Genomic DNA, 23729 nt, shown 5'->3' with positions numbered 1-23729 from the left:
ACCTTGCCAAGATGGAGCCTGACGTGTCACACAAGCGGCAAGTAGATGAAGACCGCCCTTCGTGTTCTTTTTTTATTGATTTCTTTTGTCATTTTCTTATTTCCGGCGGTTTTAACTTTGAATGCGGTGTGCGACCTTCACCGGATGGGACTGGTTTTTTCGGTGAATAAATGGGTGGAGAAGTAGGTGGATGGACGATTATTGTTCCTGCTTCGCTGGGATGCCTTTTGTCCTTGGCTTCTGACCGTGTATCTCGTCTCCCTTTTCGCCGCGTCGTCTCGCTCGCCTTGCGACCTAGAATCGCTTCACCTTGGCTCGCCCGGTCTCGCCTCTTCTCCGGTGCGCACACTCATTTGATCAGTTTTGCGGTTTTGCCTTTCAAGAACCGTTTAAGGGCTGTGCGGGCTTCTCGATTCTGATTAGGGTCGGCGCTGTTGGATGTTTCGTCTCTCGTCCGTTGGCGATCTTTGTCCTTTTGAGGATGGAGTTAATGATTTATTTGTTGGTGTTTTAGAAATTGGGATTTTTGTTGACGTGCCTTATCAAATATTCAATCACAGTCGGAACAGCCAACGAGGCATTTTACAATTTGCCTTTTTACGTGATACTTTGTGACTTTATGTCGCGCTCCAGTAAAAGAACTTTTTTTTTAACAAAAAAAAAAAAAAAAAGAGAAAGCGAAATCCTTAAATGGTTGAGATTCCGAGATATACAATTTGATTATTCTGATTCTCGATTATGCAAGTTGGAGAAAAGAAAATATTAGTCCTCTAGAGAAACTTCTTTGTCATAAGCTTACAGCATACGTTCAGTAAGTGGTTGGACGATTACTGCCAGCTTTTGTGTTAGTTGCTACCAAAACTTCGTTGTTGAAGGTTTACACCATTTAGTTAGTAGACAATTTTGGATGGACGATCACTGCAAGTGCTAAACTTGTAGTTGCTGCACGAGCTCATTCAAAGCTCACAACCATGTCTCTCTTCTTCCTTCCACCATTCGCACTTTCGTTGCTATCTAGAAACCTCTTGCCGTTGTACTCCCAATCTTGCTTGTTCTTTGGTGATCTCTCTCTCACGCACTCACTGAACTTCTTTCGTCTTGATTAGGTTGATGTTTCATTTTGCATAGTTTGCATGATCCTATCTGGTTGGAGATGGAGCTTTTGGTTTAATTTTTATGCATTGCAATTGTTATTGAATCTTTATATCTAATCAGACAAAGTTAGAGCTGCTAAAGAAATATGTAAACAATTGAATAATTTATAAGTCGTAAATCAGTAAAAAGAAGCGCTTTTTTTTTTAAAAAAAAATAATAGTGAGTGAAATCATCAAACTGATCTAAAAAAAATTCTCAACTGGTCCAGTTTCAGTTTAGTTTTCTTCTACACCAGAGTGCTTTACACAATATTTGCCGTATCTTATTCATTACTCTTATCATATGTGAAGGTACCTTTGAGTCAATTAATCATCAACTTTACTAACCAGATGAAATATGCATGTCTTCTTATATGTTGTAACTTCTAAAATTTGTGTTGTCTTATGTGTAGTTCAAACTACTAGATCGTCTAGTACGTTGATGGAGGCTGTTAAAGCAATTCTTGCTCATGTCTCTACAACCGAAGAACGTGTTGCTATAAGGGCTGAGCAGAAAAACTATACCCATGTTCAACTCATTGATTCTGCTTTAAACATCTCAGACTTATTGCTTGGCGCAGGCACCATAAATGTAAGTGTCTTGTGATGGATTGCACCTATGCTTGTATAAATCATTAAGGTTTCTATTTTGTCTCCTGACATAGATGAAAGCCAATGGGTACTGGGTCCTTTTAATTGATATAAAATGTATTTGAATTTCTGGTTCTTGTTCTACAATATATTTGCTTAAGTTTAACGATTGATTTAGGCAAAAGAAGAGTGCGCAAAATCAATTGGATTTGTTAATGGTCCAAGGGATCTTAATGGTGGCCGGGTGGGGATTGTGGCTAAACCTTCTGCTGAATTTGTTGCAGCAATCTTTGGTACATGGCTTAGTGGAGGAGTGGCAGTTCCTCTTGCACTCAGCTATCCGGAATCAGAGCTTTTGCATGTCATGAATGATTCAGTATGTACCATACCCCTTCTGTTTGTACATTTGAATTATCACCTGGTTAACTTTTTTTTTTGAAAATTTCCTATCTGCCAAAGGTTGGAAGAAACAATAAGTTCAATGAAAGTTCATTTATCTGTTCATTTGAATATGATTTGAGATTGTACATATATTCATGTTAGAAGAGAAGCCATCATATCTGTTTTATTTCTCCTGTTAACCTGTATTTGAGTCTGTTTTTTCTGTTGTATGTCGACCACTTTTTCTGGAAATTCTAGAATTTTTTTACATAATTTAGTGAGCGTCTTCTACACTATAAATAAATAATATTTAATTTGTATTTTATGATGGACATCTTGGTTACATGACATCTGACTTCCAAATTGTAGGGCTGTGAATCTGTGATGGTAGTGCAATAGTTTGATATTAGTAACATTAATGAAGAAGAATTGTCTGCTAAAATTTGGCCTAATTATGCTCAAAACCTCAAGTGACCTAAAATCTTAGAGTACTCCTTTTTCTTGAGTGACTTCGTGCAAATTTCTTCTAATGTAGGTGAACTACATGTTAATCTCACAATCTCTTCTCTGTCTCCCTCAACTTCTCTCCTTTTCTTTGAATACCTTTTTGCATATTGATGCTACCATAAGAATTTTAATTTGTTCTCTTTTTCAGGACATATCAATGATATTGAGCACTCAAGACCATCAAGGAATCATGGAGAATGTGGCTGCTAAATGCTCTGCTAAACTTTCTCTACTTCCAACACTTGCCAGTATGTCATCAAGAGATATTTTGAATAAATATTCAGGGGAAACGGCTGCTAATTTGGTTGCTGACTTGATCAGGAAAATTGAGGATTCAAGCTTGCTGAAAGGTAATCAATTTCTTGCTGTCTGTCCTTTTCTTTTATTTGTCTTCATCATGATGAAGTAGTCATCTGTGTGTTTGTGTGTCTGTGTTGCCTTTTTTCATATTCTTTTAGATAATCCCTGATATGCTTACTAATAATTTTCTTATGGACCCCACATCTATAGATGTTATCAAACATCTGTTGTAGATAGCTTCTGAGACTTGCTCTTAATTCTCCATGTTCACTTGACTCTTATTTCACAGGAGATGATCCTGCTTTGATTCTTTATACAAGTGGTACAACTGGTAAACCTAAAGGTGTTGCCCACACTCACAACAACATAATTTCTCAAGTAAGAAAATTGCTTTTTGTATAACTGCTTTCTGAAAAGTTTAGTTCTGATTTTTAAGGAATTCAATTGTTAGATATAAATGTGGCATATACAAGTCATGAAGCTGAATAGCTGGTTTTATTTTGTTAGGAGGAAGTAATAGAGAGTGCATTTTTACTAACTACAGAGTTTAGTTAAGTACAACAATTCTGAATTCTGAGTATGATATATGAATACTTCACTCCTGTATATTAAACGACTGATTGTTTCTTTTTTTAGTAGTAAACATCTATAGTTCCATTGCCTTTTGATATTATCTGTTGATGTGTTATTTGTGATCTTAATTCATTTTTGTGGCTTCAGTAATTCTACTTCATGGGCTAAATAATGTTTATGTTTTACCTTGATTATTTTGGTCTCTTCCCCCCTTTCTTGGTTTACTCATAATTTCCATGGACACTTTTTAGGCTCCTCACCACAACAAAAGCAGCAGGACATGTTTGTGATTGACCTATCTGGAATATTAGAAAAAGATCCATTTTTTCACATCAACTTCACTAAATGAAGTTTCTTCACAAATTTGCTTGTAGAGTCTAAGTTTTACACTACACGCCATAGCATTGGTACTGGCTCACCATTCACAACTTTACCTCTTGTCTATTATTATTTTTCTATTTCAAACATAGTACCAATACTTTTAGTGGCTATTATTTCTTTCTGTTGTGAGCAGCTCTTTCTAGAAGTATTTTTTTTTCTTACGATTTACTGAACTAGTTTAATGAAGTGACTGTTGTATGGGCAGTTATGATCTACCCTTCCATTTCTATGACATGACAAAACTAACTGTTTCCTTTTGGATTTTTTGCCAGGTCCAAATTCTGACTGAAGCTTGGGAGTATACATGCCATGATCACTTTCTGCATTGTCTGCCATTACACCATATCCAAATTTTTGTCTACTTTCTGTTATAATATGAAACTTGGTTTGAAAATTTTGTTCTTCAAATTCCAGTTTAGTCTTGTACGCAGAAGCATCAAACACATGTTTTCTTTATGATTTCCTTAATATCCCTAGTGCATCAAATTACTGGATGAGTATACCATGTTCATTCATGCTCACCGTTCTGTTTCTTCCTTAACCTTTAGTTTACATGTGCACGGTCTCTTCAATGCTTTATTTGCACCTCTTTATGCAGGATCAGTGGTAGGTGTCAACTTGAAAATCCTTTCTGTCATTACGACGGTCACTATATTCTGCATTTCATTCAATTCCAGCATTTCTATAGCTCAACTGTAGTCTTATCTAGCACAATATAATCAAGACACTAGATGTAATGATGAAGATTGGTGACAACTCTTTGTAATGGATGCTAGCTTCTTTCTTTGGAAATCTAGGTTCAAAAATGTGTGTTGATCATCTTATCTTGTTAAAATGCTTTTTGTATTATTTTCCTATTTACAGGTTGAGTTCATGCCAAAATTTAGTGTCCGAGGTGTGTGGCAAAGATGGTGTGATTCATACCCTAAAGATGGAAACACAGCAGAAGATGCAATTACTGTCTTTACAGGGGTAAGGGTACATAACTAATCATATATTTTGAAGAATATGATTAAAAAAATGTTACATTTCTCAAGTTCTTGGAAAATTGTCAGAATTAATATACTAGATGGATCAAATTTTACTGAGAACAACAAAATTTGATTGAAGTTAAGGTAAAACAATGCTAAGGATGAAATAGTTACTGCTGTTTAAGAGCAATAAGTTCTTGGGCCTATATTCTGTTGTAATTTTGACTTAATGACACGATAGGGCATGTAGATGAACTTCAGAAATTAAGTATCATATTGTTGATTGTAATGTTTTGGCCTGCAACCCGAAACAATCGATTTGTACTATGAGGTCATATCTTCAGTGCGAACATCTTCAGTACTATATCTTTAGCAACCAAAAGGGCCTAAGGAAACTTGTGAAATTCTGTATGTGAACAAAATGTGAGGTAAAAATTTCCCTTCAACAGAATGTATAGTTTCTTCACGTAAGAGTGTCTAACTTTATTTTAATCTCTTCTTAAAAAAAAAAAAAATCAATGAACTCATGTGAATTAAAATGTGTTTGTGGTAGGTCTGATTCAGAATCTGTCTTTTGCTTATCTATTTCATGTGCATTGTGGATTTTCAGGTTCCAACTATGTATACCAGGCTACTGCAAGGATATAAAACTATGGATCCTAATCAACAAGAGGCAGTTGCTTCTGCGGCTAAACAACTGCGTCTAATGGTAAAGTGATTACTATTAGGATGCAATTTTTTCTTCTCTTTTTTATAAAATTTTTAAATGTAATTACTGAACTTGATAATTATGGAAAAATGCATAATTTTTTGCCAACTACAAATGCAAGCAAAAGCTATGAATCTGCCTAAAGTGACTCATGCATACAATTTTTTTTAATGCAATTCTGTTGGGTTTATTGCATTTGCATTCAAAAATTGCATTTAGGAAAGTACCTTTTGACAAAGTGATTTTATGAAATAGTCCAGTGTTTGATAATCTTGAAATCTTAGTAAATTCAATGTTTCATGTACCAATCTTGAAATTCTATTAGGTAGAATAGTTGTAGTGAATCTAACCTGGTCATGACACTAGACATCTCTGGTAAGCATAATAAGATATGTATGGTAATCAATATTTGATAGTTCTTTGATTGACAGCATCAATATTGGCATCAGAATTAGAGTCAGAAACTTGACAAACTTAGGTTTTGCCATTATGGAAGAATCAGGAAAAAAATTAAAATCATAAATATTGTGAAAATTACAAGATTGCAATTTTAATCAATTTTTATTTTTATTAACTCAACTTTAATTAATATAATTAACTTTAGTTAATAACATCAGATTTAAAAGTCTATTTAAAATAATCTAACTGTGGTTAGAGTAATTAAAAAGAATCTGATTTAATTTGAGCAAATCAATCTATGATTAAAATCTGATCGATTAAGTTAAATAAATCAAATTTAAATCTGATTTAATGTAATTTCTGCTTTAGGTTATTGCTTAATCCATGATTTAATCATTTTGAATTAAAATTTGTTTAATTAATAAATGTAAAAATCTTATCAAAGTCAATTTAAATTAATCTAATTCTGATTTAATCAATCTTATTTAATTTCATTAATTTTAGTTAATTAATTTAAAAATTCTATTTAAACATATTAAGTTATAATTAAATTAATTAAGGAAAATGTGTGATTTAATTTAATCAATATGATTATCAAAAACAAAAAATTATCTTATTATTAATAAATTAATTATTTTAATTACTAGCATTACTCAAAATTCTGACATAAAACCCTAACTTAACTATTTATGTTTCCATTCCTTGAATGAACAAGACTTCTCCATACAACCCCCAACTCTTATGCTTCGGTACTAATAGTTTCTAGTACTGTTCCAATTAGTTCCCACGGCATGGCTTGTTAATCATGTCCTCACTGATCGTGCTTGTTATTCTTGTTGTTTTTTCACCTTCCCTTTTAGTAGAAGCATGTAGATAAGATCTCTTGCTTTGAGACTTTAGCACTATCAATTGGATTCTAAAAGAAAGAATAGACAGTGAATGTTAGAATAGCTTAGTTCATTTTGTGCTTGCAGTACATTGTATGATTGCCTTGGTCCTTTTATTTGGATTTTTTTCATATAGGTTTGCTCTTTGAAGACACAAACACTCCAAGATCAAGTTTTCTATAAGTTTTTCTCTTTTCTGTGTTCGCATGTTTATTTTAAATTGGAATAAAAACAGTGATATCAATTGGGAATTTACACAACTTTTCATCTAGATGTGCGGTTCTTCGGCTCTTCCATATCCTGTTATGAAACAATGGGAAGATATTACAGGTCATCGTCTACTAGAACGCTACGGAATGACTGAGGTTTCTGCTTCATATCCATTCTACCTTTGCATCTTCCACCCTACTATTGGACTCCTTAAAAGATGATTTAGTCTATGTCAGTTGCGCTAAGCTTATTAATGCCAAGAAATATAAAATATGGTTTGTACTGATTATTGTTGTGCTTTATAGTTTGTTATGGCACTATCCAATCCTTTGCATGGTGCACGAAAGGCAGGCACTGTTGGGAAACCCCTTCCTCGAGTTGAGGTATGTGAAATATTAGGTCCGACATTAAAGTACTTCATGCCTCACTATATTACAAGAATGTCATGCATGTTTTATTAAGGTTATAGAGTTGCTTATTGTTTATAACTTTTGAGCCAGAATTGGAACTCTTCGCTTGGTGCAATTGGAAAAATGATCTAACTTAATTTGATGTAAACTTGTACCGATGGTATCTTTAGGACAAAGTTTGAGCAGAGTTCCTAATTTTAAATTTGCTCAAAGTTATAGCCCTCTAGCAGATATTGCTTTACATATATTCTGTTTATCTTTCAATTCAAGCTCTTTTCGGCAATTATTCGGATTATGCTTTCCTTAACCTTTTTTCAGTTTGTTCCTGGTTGTGCTCTCCTAGTTATGAAAACCTGACTTATGCAATACTTCCTTTGCTTAATTAGCTTTTGCCTAGCTGCTGAGTAGATATTGCTTAATTATGGCTAGTGTTATAATATTTTTAAGAAAATTTATACCAAACCATTTGAACATAACTCTGGTTGCTCCTGTTTAGGTCAAGATTCTTGCAGAAGATGGTCGTCCTGTTGGTGCAAAGGGAGTGGGAGAGCTTTGTGTAAGAAGCCCCTCTATGTTCAAGGAATACTGGAAAAAACCTGAGGTGTGATCAGTTTTAGTTCTTTGGATCAAAGTAATATATCGGTGTTTCATGCCTGCTGATAAAGATGCAGTTCCACTATTAGCAATCTGCTAGTTATTTCTCTTGTGCATATTCTGATAATTAATATAGTTATCATAGATTATCCATGATTGCCTAATCTCATATGAGCTGCTGGTACGACTCAAATTATTAGGAATACCATATTTTAAGTCACTGAAGTTTGCTATTTTCTTTTATTTCGGTTTTGTATCCATTACTAGAAAATATTATGAGCTACTTTATGTCTTCATTGTGAATAATATTCTCTATTGAAAATGAATAGTCAAGTAGTATCCACAAACCTGTTTGCTTCAATAAACCATAGTTTGAGGATGTTCAGTACAACTTTCTGTGGTTCTTTTCTTTTGCCTTCAGAATCACTCTATTCTTTTTTTTCTATCCACTATCTTTCCATGGGGACATCTCGTCGAAGTTTATCTTTTGTTGATGGCTATGCTATAAGTTGCCACCTGCTGAATGTAAATTATCACCATGTTAAGCCAAGGAGATTTGAACTTGTAGATTGAGTTTACTTAAAAATGTAATGCCTAATCATGTTTTCTTGTAGAAGTTTTGAATAAAGCAAACAACAAGCTTGACTAACAGTTTTAGATACTTTGCTTGTAATTGACTTTACCCTTTGTTTTTCTCATCTTTTGATTTAGGCAACGAAGGATTCATTTATTGATGATGGATTCTTCAAAACTGGAGATACAGTCAGAGTGGATGAAGATGGATATTACATAATTTTAGGACGTAAGAAGTTATTGATTCATGCATTTAATTTTATTTCTCACTTTCTTACTTCTTGAGTAATCATTTCTTATCACAAGAAAGGAGTGGCATATACACTAGAAATTCCATGAAATGAATGATTTTCTCTTGGCCTTTTGTCTCTTTGTTATGTAGCCATGCTATACTGGCAGCATAAGTTGAGAAAAGCCCAATGAATATTTATCTGTGGCACTGTTTTGCACATCATGTTCAACTTAATTCAGTTATGATTTTTCTTCTGATCCACTATATTCTCGGAGCTGAGGATCATGATGCCATGCTTTATCAAATGACAACAGAAATTTGTCTTACCATAGTTTAATTGAGAATACTAGGTATGAATATCAAGAAACACTATTTTATACCAAATATAAAATTATTTTGCTAGTTATCTATCTTAATTGCACATTTCAAAAATCACTATTTGCTTGAAAAGAGAGTCAAAATAATTCTGAATTGCATTCTGAATGCTGTATTTGTCAATATGCAGTTGAAGTAAGTCAAATAATTCTGGATTGCAGTCTAAATGCTGCATTTATCAATATGCAGTCTCATTCTTGACACATATACCATAGAAAGTCCTTGGATGTCGCGTCATGAATGGTAATAGACAGTCTCAAGCATAAACTTGATGTTCTCAGCCTGTTTCCACACTGTATTCTCATTGAGATTTGTGCCACGTTAAAGAAAATTTTCCTGTGAAGCACTTTGGGCAGTGTAAACCGGTAATTTTTGTTAATCTTGACAAAAAATGTTGTTTTAGGAAAAAACTAGTTTTTTCTTCATATTGATAACAACGACATGCAAGTGAAGTGAAAAGTGTTATAGCATATTTCTAAGAGAAGGCCTACCCTTCTGTAAAGATCAGCATCTGTTTTTACACTTTCCAGGTACTAATGCTGATATTATGAAAGTTGGTGGTTACAAGTTATCAGCACTAGAGATTGAAGCGGTTCTCTTGGAGGCAAGTAAATCTTACATATCTTGAATAACAATATTTTGCTTCATTTGAAATGTACATAAACCATCTTCCTTTGTAGTGCATCATGCATCTCCTACATCTTGTGTTTTTGTACTTCTAAGTTCAAATCATCAAAGCGGTACCTTGCTATAGTGTTTATATGATATGTTACAGAAGTGTTGGATAAACTTATATCATTGCAATATAAGAAAAGAACATAGCACTCATGTATATTGGCTCTCACATATCACCAAATAACATAATAATTTATACGAGGCTCAGTATTGAAAATCTTGATATGTGGTTGAATCGTTGTGCTCGGAACTAAACATTGGCATCTCCAACTCTTTCTTTGGTTTTTTTCCAATGTCTTTCCTAGTACCCTCCTACCTCCACTTCTTTTGTCACGGTCACCGCTGTGCTGCCAGCCTAGTCCCTCATCCTCCTTGTTCTTATTCTACCATAGATGCCATTGCTGCTATGTTTCCATGTGAGTCCCGCCTTTTTTTCCCAAATTACACATTTGGTAAGTGCCACATGTGTCAGCACAAACACAAAATCATTCTTGGCCAGACCAAAATTGTTCTGATGTTGAGATTATAAACTTGGGTGTTACAATAACTCAAAAAACCACATATTGCTATTAGTTTGACACTCCCATTAAGATGCAACATGGATCAACACTGACAAAAATCTCAATATAGTAAAATAAGACTGACTAAAATACTTGATGGAGATAACAAAGACGCAACACTGGTGCCATAGTTGAGAAACTTTAACAATGCAATGGTCTGGACTGAGGTTGGTGATGATCTTTGAAAGAGACCTTAACTGAATTGATATATCTTGAAAGAGTTGACAAAATCTTCTTTTTAACAACCTCAAACTAAAGATGCTGCAAGATATTGTCATTTATGAAGAAGTTTCAAACTGTGAAGGGTTGCTTAGAAATTAGTTAAATAGTTCTATTTTCTTTTCCTTGTGACAAGGAGTTTATATTGAGAGACTAATTCCAATATTATTCCAAGAGATGAGATATCAAAGAGGAGAGTGAGAAATGTTCTCTAGAGAGTAGAATGAGGATAAAAGAATATGAAAAACCTATCTTCTAAAATTTCATTCAAAGAACAGAGATAAAAGTATCACAAACAAAGTGTATAATAACATTCAACATTTACTCTTAAGAGCAGAGAAATAGGTGAGAAAACTGAATTATTGATATTTTACTCTACGAGTGGTGAAGATATTAGGATACAGTAAAAGCTTGACATCCACTCTGCGAGAGATATTGAATTACAAACATTAACTAACTACATTTTAGATCATGTAGATAATTTACCAAAAGATGCCTAGAAGACCAAAAACTGATGGCAAAATGAAGAAGGGAGGGGCTATCCACACCTCCACGTTAACTAAACACACCCCATTTTCTAAATACACCCATCAATAATTTTTTTTATCACAATTTGCTAAATACACCCCATAATATTCTTATTTTACCCTTTCTAAAAACCCTAAAGAAGCATAGTGTCAAAAATCTACATCTCCAACTTTTCTCCTCTTCGTCTCTCTCTTGTCCCTTCAGCGCACAAACTGGGCAACTCGATTTTTAGAAACGCCATCAAACAACAGTACTCGAATTTTACAGGTACTAGCTCGTTCGGCCTTTCATTGTGTTCTACATTATCATTACATAGTAAATTTTTGTTTTTGTTAGATTTGTGTTTAGTTTTCATTTAAAAGTGTAGAAACTTACTTGAATATGATATTTTTTACATGAAAAGACTTTAGGGTGTTGGGTTGTTGAAATTGCAAAATGTATGGCAAAGATATGATGAAAATCTCAAATTTTAGTCATGTGTCATTTGGAAAATCTCAAATTTTAGTCACGTGTCGTTTGGCCCTGGTCTGCTGAACACATTGTTGCCTGATCAGCTGAATGCACTAGGATATATTCGGCCATGGTTAGGGGTGTCAATTCGGGTGGGTCGGGTCGGGTTGGGTTGGGTTGAGTTTTATTTTTTTATTTTTTTACCCGACCCGAACCCGACCCGAACCCGAGTTCAACCCAAAACACCTCAACCCGAACCCGAACCCGATCAACCCGAACCCGACCCATATAACCCGAAAATCCGATTCAAAACGACTTTTTTGGGCTATTTTCCCTATAATTCTTCACTTTTATCTCAATACTCCATCATTATCATACAAACATGATATTAATATACATTAAAACATCTAAATTTTTAAAATAAAATTTGATTTAACCCCCAAAAAACCCACAAAACCTTATATTTAAGCCAACCCGGGTCAACCCGAACCCAACCCGACCCAACCCGAAATTTTTTTGCTCTCCAACCCTCCAACCCGAACCCGACTCGAACCCGAAAATGCCCAACCCGAACCTGATTTTTTTCGGGTCGACTCGGGTTGGGTCGTTGGGTCGGGTTCATTTTTGACACCCCTAGCCATGGTCCACCGAACGCAACACAAGGTCGATCAATGACCAGCGTACATAACCGAATGTGTTCAGTTTTTGTCTATAAAACGAAACACAAAACGTTCAGCCTCTAGAAGCTGAACATCGATGGATTTGTTCGGTTGTGTTTTTCTAAACACATTGTGTTTTGTTTGGTTTTGAGTGGCCTAACAACTCCATTTCCTTTCAACAACACATGTTGGTTGTATATCTAATTCACTTGTGTCTTGCAGTAAAAATGCTTAAGACATTTTCAAGGAGGAATAGACCAACAACTTCTGAAAGAAAATGCTGAGAAAAGAGACTTGCACGAGAGGTACAATCATCACAAGAAGAGATACAATCATCACAAGTACCCCAAGAAGAGCTACCACCACAAGTACCACAATAAGAAGATGTGCATGAAGAGCTACCTCCATAAGAAAATTTACCTTAAGGAATGAATGAGAGTGAAGGAGAGCAAACTCCCGTTGGAGGGAACAATGAAGATGATGAAATATTGCACGAACCATTTCCAGATGGTCCATATAATCCATCATTGTTGTGGGGTTTTAAAATGCACTTAACGTTAAAAATTTGGTTTGGTGAAGAGCGAGACGTGCTCAAATGTCTATATCACAAACCAAATTACTGCAATGAGACTTCGATACAGGAGTAGTCTCAACGTGGAGGAGTCTCTTGGATACATTTTGATATTATTTAATGTTATATGTATACATTTTGAACTTTATGTAGTTTTTTGGATTATTAATATAATTTTTGTACTTTTAATGTTATTTTAACAACGTTTGTTGCAAAAAATTATTATTTAGAGTTTGTTATTTTGGATTTTAAAATTGTTTCTTCACCATGATGTTGAGTTCATTTTTTTGGAGCCATAGTTGCTATTTTTTTTGTTGTCTTTGATGGGAAAGAACACTCATGCTTTGTCAAAGTGTATGTGTTTTCAGATCTTCAGTGTTTCAATGACATATGAAGCTTCCAATCAGTGGATGACAAAGGAGTGCCTAAATACTTAATCTACCACAAAGTCATAATGTGTACTCCTTTAAATGCTTAATCTACCGCCTATAATTATTTTTCATGTTGTAGCAGCTTCGGTTGCGTAACTGCTACAACTACGACCTTCGAAAGTTTGCTACATAGTTGTAATAGCTATGAACCCATAACTGCTACACAGTTGTAGCAGTTACGGATTCGTAGCTGCTATAATTGTGTAGCAAACTTTCGAGTTCGTAGCTGCTACAATTGTGTAGTTGCTATAATTGTGTAGCAAACTTTCAAAAATCATAATTTTTGACTCGGATATCAGAATAAGATAATATTTTTTTTAATTATAGATCTCTGAACAAACTTCAATTAAAAAAAATATCGTCTAATTTTGATATCCGAGTCAAAAGTTATAGTGTTTGAAAGTTTGCTATACATGTTATAGCAGCTACACAATTGTAGCAGCTATGACTTCGTAGTTGCTACAACTGTGTAGCAACTAGGCGACCGTAGCTACTACAACATTAAAATTAATTGTAATTGTAGTAGCTACGAAATCGTAGTTGCTATAACATGAAAAACAATTATAGTTGTAGCAGTTACGAAACCGCAGCTACTACAATTATGTAGCAACCTTCTGAAAACCTTAACTTTTGACTTGGATATATGATCTTTTTTTTACATTATTGATCTCTAAACGAGCTTCGATTCAAAAAAATATCGTCTAATTCTGATATCCGAGTCAAAAGTTATGGTGTTTGAAAGTTTGTTACATAATTGTAACAACTACACATGTTGTAGCAGCTACGGTTTCATAGTTGCTACAACTGTGTAGCAGCTATGAAACCGTAGCTGCTACAACATGAAAAATAATTGTAGTTGCAGCAGCTACGAAACCGTAACTACTACAACATGAAAAATAATTGTAGTTATAGTAACTATAAAACTGTAGTTGCTACAACTATGTAGCAAAGTTTTGAAAATCATAACTTTTTATTCGGATATCAAAATGAGATGATCTTTTTTTTAATCATAGATCTTTGAACAAGCTTCGATTAAAAAAAAAGATCATCTAATTCTGATATCCGAGTCAAAAGTTATGGTGTTCGGAAGTTTGATACACAATTGTAGATGCTACACATGTTGTAGCAGCTACAACATAAAAAACAATTGGAGTTGTAGCAGCTACGAAACCGTCGCTGCTACAACTGTGTAGCAAACTTCTGAAAACCGGAACTTTTGATTCGGATATCAGAATTAGACGATCTTTTGTTTTTAATTATAAATTTCTGAATGAGCTACGATTAAAAAAAAAAAGATCGTCTAATTCTGATATCCGAATCAAAAGTTATGATGGCCGGAAGTTTGATACATAATTATAGCAGCTACACATGTTGTAGCAGCATATGTAGCTGCTACATAGTTGTAGCAGCTATGGTTTTGCAGCTGCTACAACTGTATAGTAGTTACAAAACTGTAGCTGCTACAACATGAAAAATAATTATAATTGTAGCTACTACATTAATTTAATCATTCTTTTCATTTAACTTAAAGGAACCTATTGCTCTCACTATAGCATGCACACTAGTTAAGCCATTAAAGAGTTACCATACCTTAAGTGAGTAAAATTTAGAAAATTTTAGAAAGTAACTAAAGCAAAAAATCCATACTCGGCTTCTCTGGATATCCCCAAGAGTTATGAGTGGAATAAGGTTCAAGTATTCAGTAATCTCAGACCGTGCAATCCTAAATTGTCGGATGAGATTTTGTAAATATGAGTATGTTAACAATCTCAATGAACATCGAAATGAACATCCAAATGAACAATATCTATGCTATGATTAATAATATATGATTATACAGTGCAAGTTGATGAGTATACACAAAATCCCATTTCTACGCATGGAAAATGACATCCATACCACTTGTGAACAATGGGAGGTAATGGATGAAAAAAAACCTATACACGAAAAATGAATAATTAGTAATGCAACAAATTATAAATTAAGAAATGTATATTGTTGAACTGAAATTACACATACCTGAATAAAATGATTTCCATTTACATGTGCAATACAAATACACTTTGGAGGCTCAACTATAGGAATTCTCAGAGGCAGAAATATATAACATAATTGAGCAGACAAATTAACAAGGGCAATATTATATCTTGATGCAACAAGGTAATCCATTTCCGGTAAAGTCATCCAATGTGAGAGGGACGTTGCTTCATCAAAGCAATTCAACTTGTGCTTTACTACAAATGACCATCTTCATTGAATATACCTTCATATAATATTTCGAAATGTGTAATCTCCTCAAGCAAGTCCCGTCGCATCCTCGACCATGCATCGTCACCAAAACCAAGTAGGCCAGCAATGGAATGAAAACCGTAGTTACCATCTGCCGTCACATCTTTAGTGCCAACAATATACTCATGGAGATGAGATGGCAGTTGATCAATATAGCGAACAGTGGAAGTTAAATGTGTACGATGACGAACAATCTATTCAAAAGTGATATAAGAAAGTCAATCACATCTAAAAAAATAATGGTTATTTAAATGTGTTGAAAAAATAAATGTCGTTACCTTTTGCTTCTGCCTCCTTGTTGTAGACAATCCTATAAGTTGTGCAAATGTCGGTCCACTAACAATTAAAAGATTTTCAACCGGTGAACAACTATCTTTGATAGACTCGACATAATCAAAAGCACTCAGGTCACGCTCGGTTGATTTTATTCGTTTAGCTTTCAAAGTTTTTGGTCAACCACGAGTGCGAGTATTTACCTCTGGGACTTGCATTGAGGTTGTTGTTGGATTGACAATCTCCTCAACATTAACAATCTCTGTCAATCGTTCACTATTGTAAAAATCATGTTAACATCACCAACCGCCTCAGACCATCGACTACTAATGTCATCCCTAACATCAATCCCCTTACTCGGCTTCATATTTAACTTTCTCCAAAACTTATTAACGCTATCTAATAGGATTGACATGTCCACCCGAGCATAATCGGCAAGCTCATGTGCACAAGGTAAACCACATGTCTTCCGCAATACACAACCACACAACAAAGGATCTACGCCAGTCGCATTTATACTCTTCATTTCATCAAAAATCTTTTCCAAAGCTGTAATTAAAACTACACCTCACAGAAACTTGAATATGGATGGTTTGTATCGATGTTGGATTACATTAATACTCTTTTTAAATGAATCTTTGACTGCAGTGTGAGATAATTCAAGTAAAGAGTAAATTTTAGTCCAACATGTCTCAAAATTACCCTGGCTCAACCAAGTTGCCTCTTCAATTTTGCATGTGCACTCTCGACCCTATTTGTTGTTGTTGTCACGCCCCAGAGGAGTTCCTGTCCGAAGAAATTTTGGCAGCATCTCTCCTGTACGGCGGACAATCTGAAATTTCTACATAACACATATACCTCAGCCACAGATGGCTGGAATAATAACAATAAATAAAAACAATCACCACGCAGTTTTTATAGATATTCAGCGTCTGGCTGTCACAACCACGCAGTTAATAATAGTAATCACAAACAATAGTACTCTGACTCGAAATCCACCCTACTCAACTACACTCGTAAAGCTCAAATCCGACGAACTCACCTCTTCTGCCGTCCAGGCAGGTATGTAGTAGAATAAAATCCAAATCCAAATCCATCGCAATAATAAAATCCATACAATATTCATAAGTAGAATAATCCAAACATAACAAGTTCAAAACAGTCTAGAACAGAAAAGAAACCAAAGAAAACCAATCATATCCTCGAGGTCTGCAGGGACCAGCAACTGGAACTCTCTCTACAACATGAAAATATCAACAATGGAGACGGGGTGAGTCCAACACTCGGCAGTACAATTGATATACAAAGTAGGAAATAACACCTAGCACTAATCACGCGATCTCGATGTAATAAAGGTAAATCTGTTGAAATAACAGGAGTATCTGACTAACCAGACTGGTATAAAGACAAGACCGAGAGATATGGAAATCCTGATGTCAAACATAGTATCCAAACAATATGCAGCATATAAAGCAGCAAACACAGCAATAAATGCATCATGCGTATGATGCCAATGACGCCCGGTCACCCCCGACGCCAGTCGATCATCTCACACAATAGTGAGGCCGAGTGGGTAGGGTGATAATGCACTGTCGTCACTACTCCGATGAGTGACCGAGTGGACGGGATCGAGTACACCTATCCTCCTACCCCAAATCATAAATGGGGAGCGAATGCCTCAACTCCCAGACACAATGACGGGAGGAATCCTGTCGGATAACACGTCAGATCACACTACCCACGAGCGGACCAACGGTGCCTAACAGAGACACACTCTGCTCGAATCGACCACTAACCCATGAGTAGTGGTGTGTGCAGATCCATAAATGGCGATGTGCTCAACAATAATGGAGTGGACTATCGAACAGACATGCAATCACGCAAATGGTGCAATAACCATAAAAACATCCTGACCTAATCCATATATATAGAAAAGTACACCCTAAGTCAACGAATCATATCGAATCAAAGGTACACAGAAGGTATAAAAAAAAACCTAGGTCCTGAACATGGTGAAGCATGGTATATCACTACCCCCTATAAGCATGTATAAACAAATAAAGTATACATGGGATGCAAATCAAGCAATCAATCAATCATGTATCAGATATTGGGTAGTGACTAACCGAAACAAATAAAGGACATAATTAATGCAACTTGTTAAATTCACTACTATGTATATCAAATGACATAAGTCAAAAGTACCCGCCTCCGATAAGAAAAGTCCAAATCTGACTCCGAGATACCCGTCTCGCGTCAAAGTCCTGTGTCACCAATATATATACATTTTTATTTAGCTACAACTCATATAAATAGCCAAATAAAAATCTCTAACACTAAATTAGGGCAAAACCCTAATCATATAGCATTAATCCTACCAAAATTAAATCCAACGATTATTTAGGGTTAATTGCTTTAACCCTAATCATACCATTAATTTAATTCCAAACCTAATCCATATAACCTAATTATTCTACACAACCTAATAATGAATAAATTATCAATAGGTATCAAGATCATACCTAAACATGGATTAATCCAATATATTCCTAATCCAATACATGAATCTAACTCATCAACATGTAACAATTACTCTACCTCTTACCTTGATTCAAACCTCTGCTCTTGATCCAACCCACTGGTGATGCTGGTTTGAGTGTTGCCGGTAAGAAGATCACAGATCAAACATAATTTGTTAACATCCTACTACTAAAACAACCTACAAATCAAACCAACAGAACAGGAAACTGATCCGAGATCAATCAAGATCCTCAAATCCCTAACCTTCTCATCACTGCCTTACCTTAACCGTGACCTAATTCCACCACAACGAAGGATTGCTCAAGAACAGAGGAGAGGCAGCACAGTGAGGAGCGGCACTGCTCCGGGCGACGCCGGCTACTAGCAAGGGCACGGTGATGATCGGCACAAGAGAAAAAAATTGGCAGCCAACAGTAGGGCAGAGGGACGGCGTTGCTGGAGATCGGGGCAGAGACTTGAGCCGAGTCCTCGGCGGCGTCGCTGTGGTGGCGGGAGAGGATGCTAGGGCGCAGCCTCGGCAGGAGGAAGCTCGGCTAGGGCACGTGGTGGCCGGCGGTGGCGCCGGCTCTGTGCAGTAGCGCTTGGCGTCACGGCGGCAGTGAGGAGGGGCGTCGGCGATTAGGGCAAGGAGTCGACTACAGGGAAGAAGGGGCGCGCGAACGGTTTCGGGGAGAAGAAACAGATTCGGGAAGAAGAAATAGAGGAAACGGCGAAAAGAAAAATAAAGAAAAGGCAAAATAAATAAAGAAAAGAAATTAAGAAATTCAACTTTTCCTCACTTAAATGGGGTAGCCTAAACAGGCTTTTCCGGACCCCGTTTTTATCCCCGTCAACTCTTCCATACGAGCTCCGAAAAATTTCCGAAAAATGTCCAAAAATTCCGGAAAATTCCCTTATTCATATTCACCTATTTTCGGTATTTTACAGTTGTGTTGACAAAATGCATGGCATTATTTGTCCAACAAGACACAAATCTTTCTTTGAAAGGATGAATCCACTAATTTGTTCTATATTGAACAACATCTGAATGGTCTAAATAATCTTGTTGGAATCTCCTAGGCAACTCATAAAATATAGCTTCATTTTTAGCTAACACCAACACATTTCACGAAGATATAAAAGAATCCCACTTCTCCTTGGTGCGAAATCCCTTTTTGCAATTTGCCAATATATTCCTATTAATATGCCAGCGACACAATAAATGCTTTGAAGTGGGAAAAATACTTTTGATCGCATTCGTCAATGCAATCTCTCGATCAGTTATAATTACATTGGGTAAAGATGAGTCGTCCATCAACGACCTTAAGATATGCAATGACGATAAGTAGTTATCTTCACGCTCATACACCAAATACATGCAAGCAACGGAAAATGTCAAGTCCATCGACGTCACACCAACTATTTCAAATAGCGGTAACCTATATCGATTTGTCTTGTACGTATAATTCATCAACAATACACATGGAAAAACACGCAACAGGTCAATACTCGTCGGGTGAGCAAAGAAAATATCGTTCACTAGGTCAGTTTTCTCGCACCGTCTGTGATGGTAGAAATAGTTATACTCCATCTTTGCCATAAGGTATTGCATTCGTGATCGACCTATATGTTGGACCCCGTGGTTGTTTTGATGTGATCAACCAAGTTTAGGTTAGGTCTTGTTTGTTTTCTGATCCCTGTGTCTAAAGTGTGTAGGAACTTAGGAGCACATGAAGTCGAGCGGAAGACGCAGCTAGCGAGAAGGATGGCACGGGAAGGGAGTCGACGGGCTCAGTGCGTCTGAAGGACGAGAGAGCTACGAAAGAGTACACCGGTGGGCGAGAAAAACGTGCGCTACGTTCGAGGGACGTAAAGTCGGGACGGAAGCCTGATCGAGGAGAAGGTCGGAAATTGAGTTCGGGTAAGCCCTAATTCGGTTGGCCGAAATCACCCAAACAAACGGAGCTTCGGAAGTCAAAGCAAAGGAGAAAGCGAGTTGGAAATACAGCTCAAGGCGTCTTCATCAAGATTGGAGGCGCCTCCACCTTTGAGGCACCTCAATCAGGCATTGGAGGCGCCTTCAAGCTTGTTTGAGGCGCCTCAGCCCAGGTCAATTCGACCGTTTGTGCGCGGATAGAACTTTATCCGTTTGACTTGGTTGGAGGCGCCTTGGACCTTCGAGATAGGATTTCCAGGAGCTATTTAAAGGCCCCTGGAGCTAGGAAATATTCATTCATTCAAGCAATCAACTCTGTAGTCATTCCTAGCAATAGTTCTAAGTTTCCAAACTGTAAAAGGCTTCTCCGCCTTCAGAGAAGGAGATCTTTCAGAGTTTTTCCTACTGCCTTGGATTAACAACCTTCTTGGTTGTAACCAAGTAAATTGCTGAGTTCTTTTTCTTTATTTCTATTAATTTACTTTATTACTATTGCACTGTTTGAGTTGAAAGAATCGAGGAGGGTATACTTTTGTTTTGTAGGCAATTCACCCCCCTCTTGCCGGTCCCGCTGCACCAACACTATATGCTCGATTGTTTTATGCTTTTGTCGTGCATTGCAAATAGTCTTCATTATCGACTTATTTTTAAAAAATCTCAACTTTAACACGCTTAATATGTCTTTCGGTCGACTGTGGCTCTTCAATCACCAACTCCTCAACACGTGACAAGCGTCTAGCGAGTGACCTTCCAAATACAGCGCGTTAGGATGATTATGCACACTACAAACAACATTTAAAACCCATGGTCCGTCAATGGATATTTGCATACCTTTAATTAAAAACGGATAACCACATTTCTTTGTTCCCGTAAATCTCTCCTTGCTCGCTTTTCGGATCACATTCTCACATCTTTCTTCGAACAACTTCTCTTTATGCTAACGATATTGGTCACTTCGTTCACATGCCAAAAACAACCGAACCCGTCTCCCACTATCTTTGCTGTCTGATCTTTTCACTACTACAACCATCCTATTCGCCTTTGCCACTTTATGTGCCCAAGCAACTAGTGCATCATGAGATTTAAAACATTCATTCGTAGTGAACACCATTATATAATCCATCATTATCTCATTATTCATAGGACCAATGACACTACCCTCCGTAGAGCGTGTATTTGATTCCTAATAAAAATCAGAAGATATCATAATATTACAAATATAGATATGTAAAAATACGCATTAAATTGTATTGTTTACCCCGTGTTCGGCCAGACATAGCTAAATGTTGCCTTAGTAGTTCGGCTACAAGTGGACGAACATGACTGCACACGTTAGGTACTAAGATGCCGAACATATTTAGCTATGTTCGACAACAATCAACCGAACATTAGGGCAAGCATTCAACATTTACACCTCGAACATATTTTGTTATGTTCGGTTTCTAATAGCCGAACGCTGCTCAAAGTGTTTGGCTTAGTATGACCTAACGCTGCTCAAAGTGTTTGGCTTAGTATGGCCGAACACTGCTCGTTTGAATCACTTTCAGATTGCTACCGTTCAAATCACGAGAATACAAATATACAATTATACTGCGCATAAAAAATGGAAAAGAAGCTTATATTGTTCGTGGGAATTGAATCTTCATGGTCCATTATTGATTTGTTACTACAATCTTTATATTTTGGGAGATATTAGGTTGTAGTGACAAAATAGATAGAGAGAAAAAGTGAGAGAAAAGAGAAGGATGGAGGAAGGAGAAAGAGGGGAGGAAGATATTTTATAAATTTTATAAAAAGGGCATTTTAGACTTTTCACATAAGGGTATTTTCCAGAGAAAAAAATTGGGGTTTATTTAGTGAACATTGGGGTGTGGATATCCCCTCCTCCCAATAAAGAATCTAGCAACACATCAACTTGAATGTTGAACAAAGATTTATATTTATAATGCTATTTAATTTTAGAACTTTGGCTTCCAAAATTAGGAAATTTCTAGTCACTCAAGATGCCTCTCTTTTTAAGGGAGTTTACTTTTTAAAATCTGATTCACCTTCCTATTTTGTACTTTCTTTAAAAACAATTGTGCCTTTTCCTTGTTTAGGTAACACAACTTGTTCATTCAAAGATGTGTTTATTGGATGGATGCTTTTCTTAACTTGGTATCTTTGCACTAACATTAGTTTTCTGCTTTGTTCTCCAGCATGGGGCTGTGTTAGAATGTTGTGTTTTGGGCTTACCTGATGAGGATTACGGGGAAGTTGTGAGTGCAGTAATTGTGCCGCACACAGATGCAAAGAGAAGCACAGAGCAAGAACTAGAGCCAATTATTACACTAGAAGATCTACGTAATTGGGCCAAGGAGAAACTAGCTCCATATAAGGTACTTGTCCTTGAGTAATGCAGTGCTTAGCATTTTCTGTCTACTCTGCCATAAGCATTGAACAGGTTGCTTACAGCTAAAAGACATTTTGAGTACATTTATATTGTAAAAATCCTCTTCTTCACAATTTGTTTGTTCTTTTTCCAAATAATAGTTCAAAAGCTTTCTTTGGTGGGTTTAGGTAGTACCAAACATGGCAAGTCTTCAGTTTTATTTTCGATAAAGATTAATTTTTAGTCTTGGTTGATTATACTTGATCAAATCTGCCAATTAGAATAGATCCATGAGACAGCAGTAGGATTAGTGTTATAGCTTATGATTTTAAATAGATGCAGCCTATTTCTTATTGATTTATATTCTTTGCATTCATTCAGCTACCAACAAAGCTGTTCTTATGGGATTCTCTTCCTCGAAATGCCATGGGAAAGGTTAGCATTCTCTCTATTGAGTTCCTTGCGGTTTTATTTTTGTGTGAATATCCAAAATAAGCTGTACTTTGTCTTCTTTTGCTTTTTGGCCCCTCCAAAATTCTCCAGGTAAACAAGAAAGAGATAAGGAAATTACTAGAACAAGAACCATGATCAGACTGACTAATTTAGGGCTGTTGATGCTGGAGTATACACAAGTATAATCAAGAAGATTCTCGCTTGCTCCATCAAATTATCTAGCTACCCAGGGAGTCCTTTTCTTAAATAAATCTCGTTAAGAGTGAACCATCTATTCTTGTATATTTATGGTTGGCATCCAGGAAAGCATCTGTATCCTCCAAGTTTCTTTATGCCACCAGGAATATTAAAAAAAAATAAAAAACATATCATATTTGTGTATTTGTGTTCTCCAAAAGATTGCTTAATTTCCATGTAATCTGCATCAACAATTGGAATTGGAACTTTTTTCTGGGCAACTGGACATAAAAGACCTTGGAATTGAAGGGACATAATGGTGGATATGTCGTCCCATCACTCTCACATTTGTCCGTGACATACTGATTGCCTCTTTTTGTGTGTGTTTTTG

General features: G+C 36.1%; 1 protein-coding gene across 2 annotated transcripts; it reads left to right on the top strand.

Annotated features, from left to right (window-relative positions):
- The first annotated feature begins 115 nt into the window (after positions 1-115).
- LOC122015109 (probable CoA ligase CCL8) lies at positions 116-23619 on the top strand. Of its 2 annotated transcripts, XM_042571798.1 has the most exons (17): positions 121-339; positions 1547-1725; positions 1903-2100; positions 2761-2962; positions 3202-3290; positions 4139-4208; positions 4420-4472; positions 4731-4838; positions 5448-5546; positions 7105-7197; positions 7348-7425; positions 7949-8053; positions 8758-8848; positions 9757-9830; positions 22536-22715; positions 23090-23143; positions 23252-23619. In XM_042571798.1, the coding sequence occupies exons 1-17, from the start codon at positions 171-173 to the stop codon at positions 23294-23296; spliced, it is 1887 nt and encodes a 628-aa protein (XP_042427732.1). In that variant the 5' UTR covers positions 121-170; the 3' UTR covers positions 23297-23619. The 2 variants fall into 2 exon arrangements, 1 of the variants encoding a protein (XP_042427732.1); XR_006120835.1 differs by lacking the exons at positions 23090-23143; positions 23252-23619 and adding an exon at positions 9357-9469 and having other exon boundaries at positions 116-339; positions 22536-22603.
- The last annotated feature ends 110 nt before the right edge of the window (positions 23620-23729 follow it).

This window comes from Zingiber officinale, chromosome 8B (assembly GCF_018446385.1).
Source record: "Zingiber officinale cultivar Zhangliang chromosome 8B, Zo_v1.1, whole genome shotgun sequence".
Lineage (NCBI taxonomy): Eukaryota > Viridiplantae > Streptophyta > Magnoliopsida > Zingiberales > Zingiberaceae > Zingiber > Zingiber officinale.
Note: the sequence above shows the minus strand (reverse complement) of the source record. Positions and strands in the feature narration are given on the sequence as shown.

Excerpts from the sequence above, each read along its gene's own strand:
- LOC122015109 (XM_042571798.1), top strand. The coding sequence starts at position 171 with ATGGGTGGAGAAGTAGGTGGATGGACGATTATTGTTCCTGCTTCGCTG. Across the intron at positions 2,101-2,760 it reads TGCATGTCATGAATGATTCA|GACATATCAATGATATTGAG; the intron begins GTATGTACCATA and ends TCTCTTTTTCAG. Across the intron at positions 22,716-23,089 it reads AGAAACTAGCTCCATATAAG|CTACCAACAAAGCTGTTCTT; the intron begins GTACTTGTCCTT and ends GCATTCATTCAG.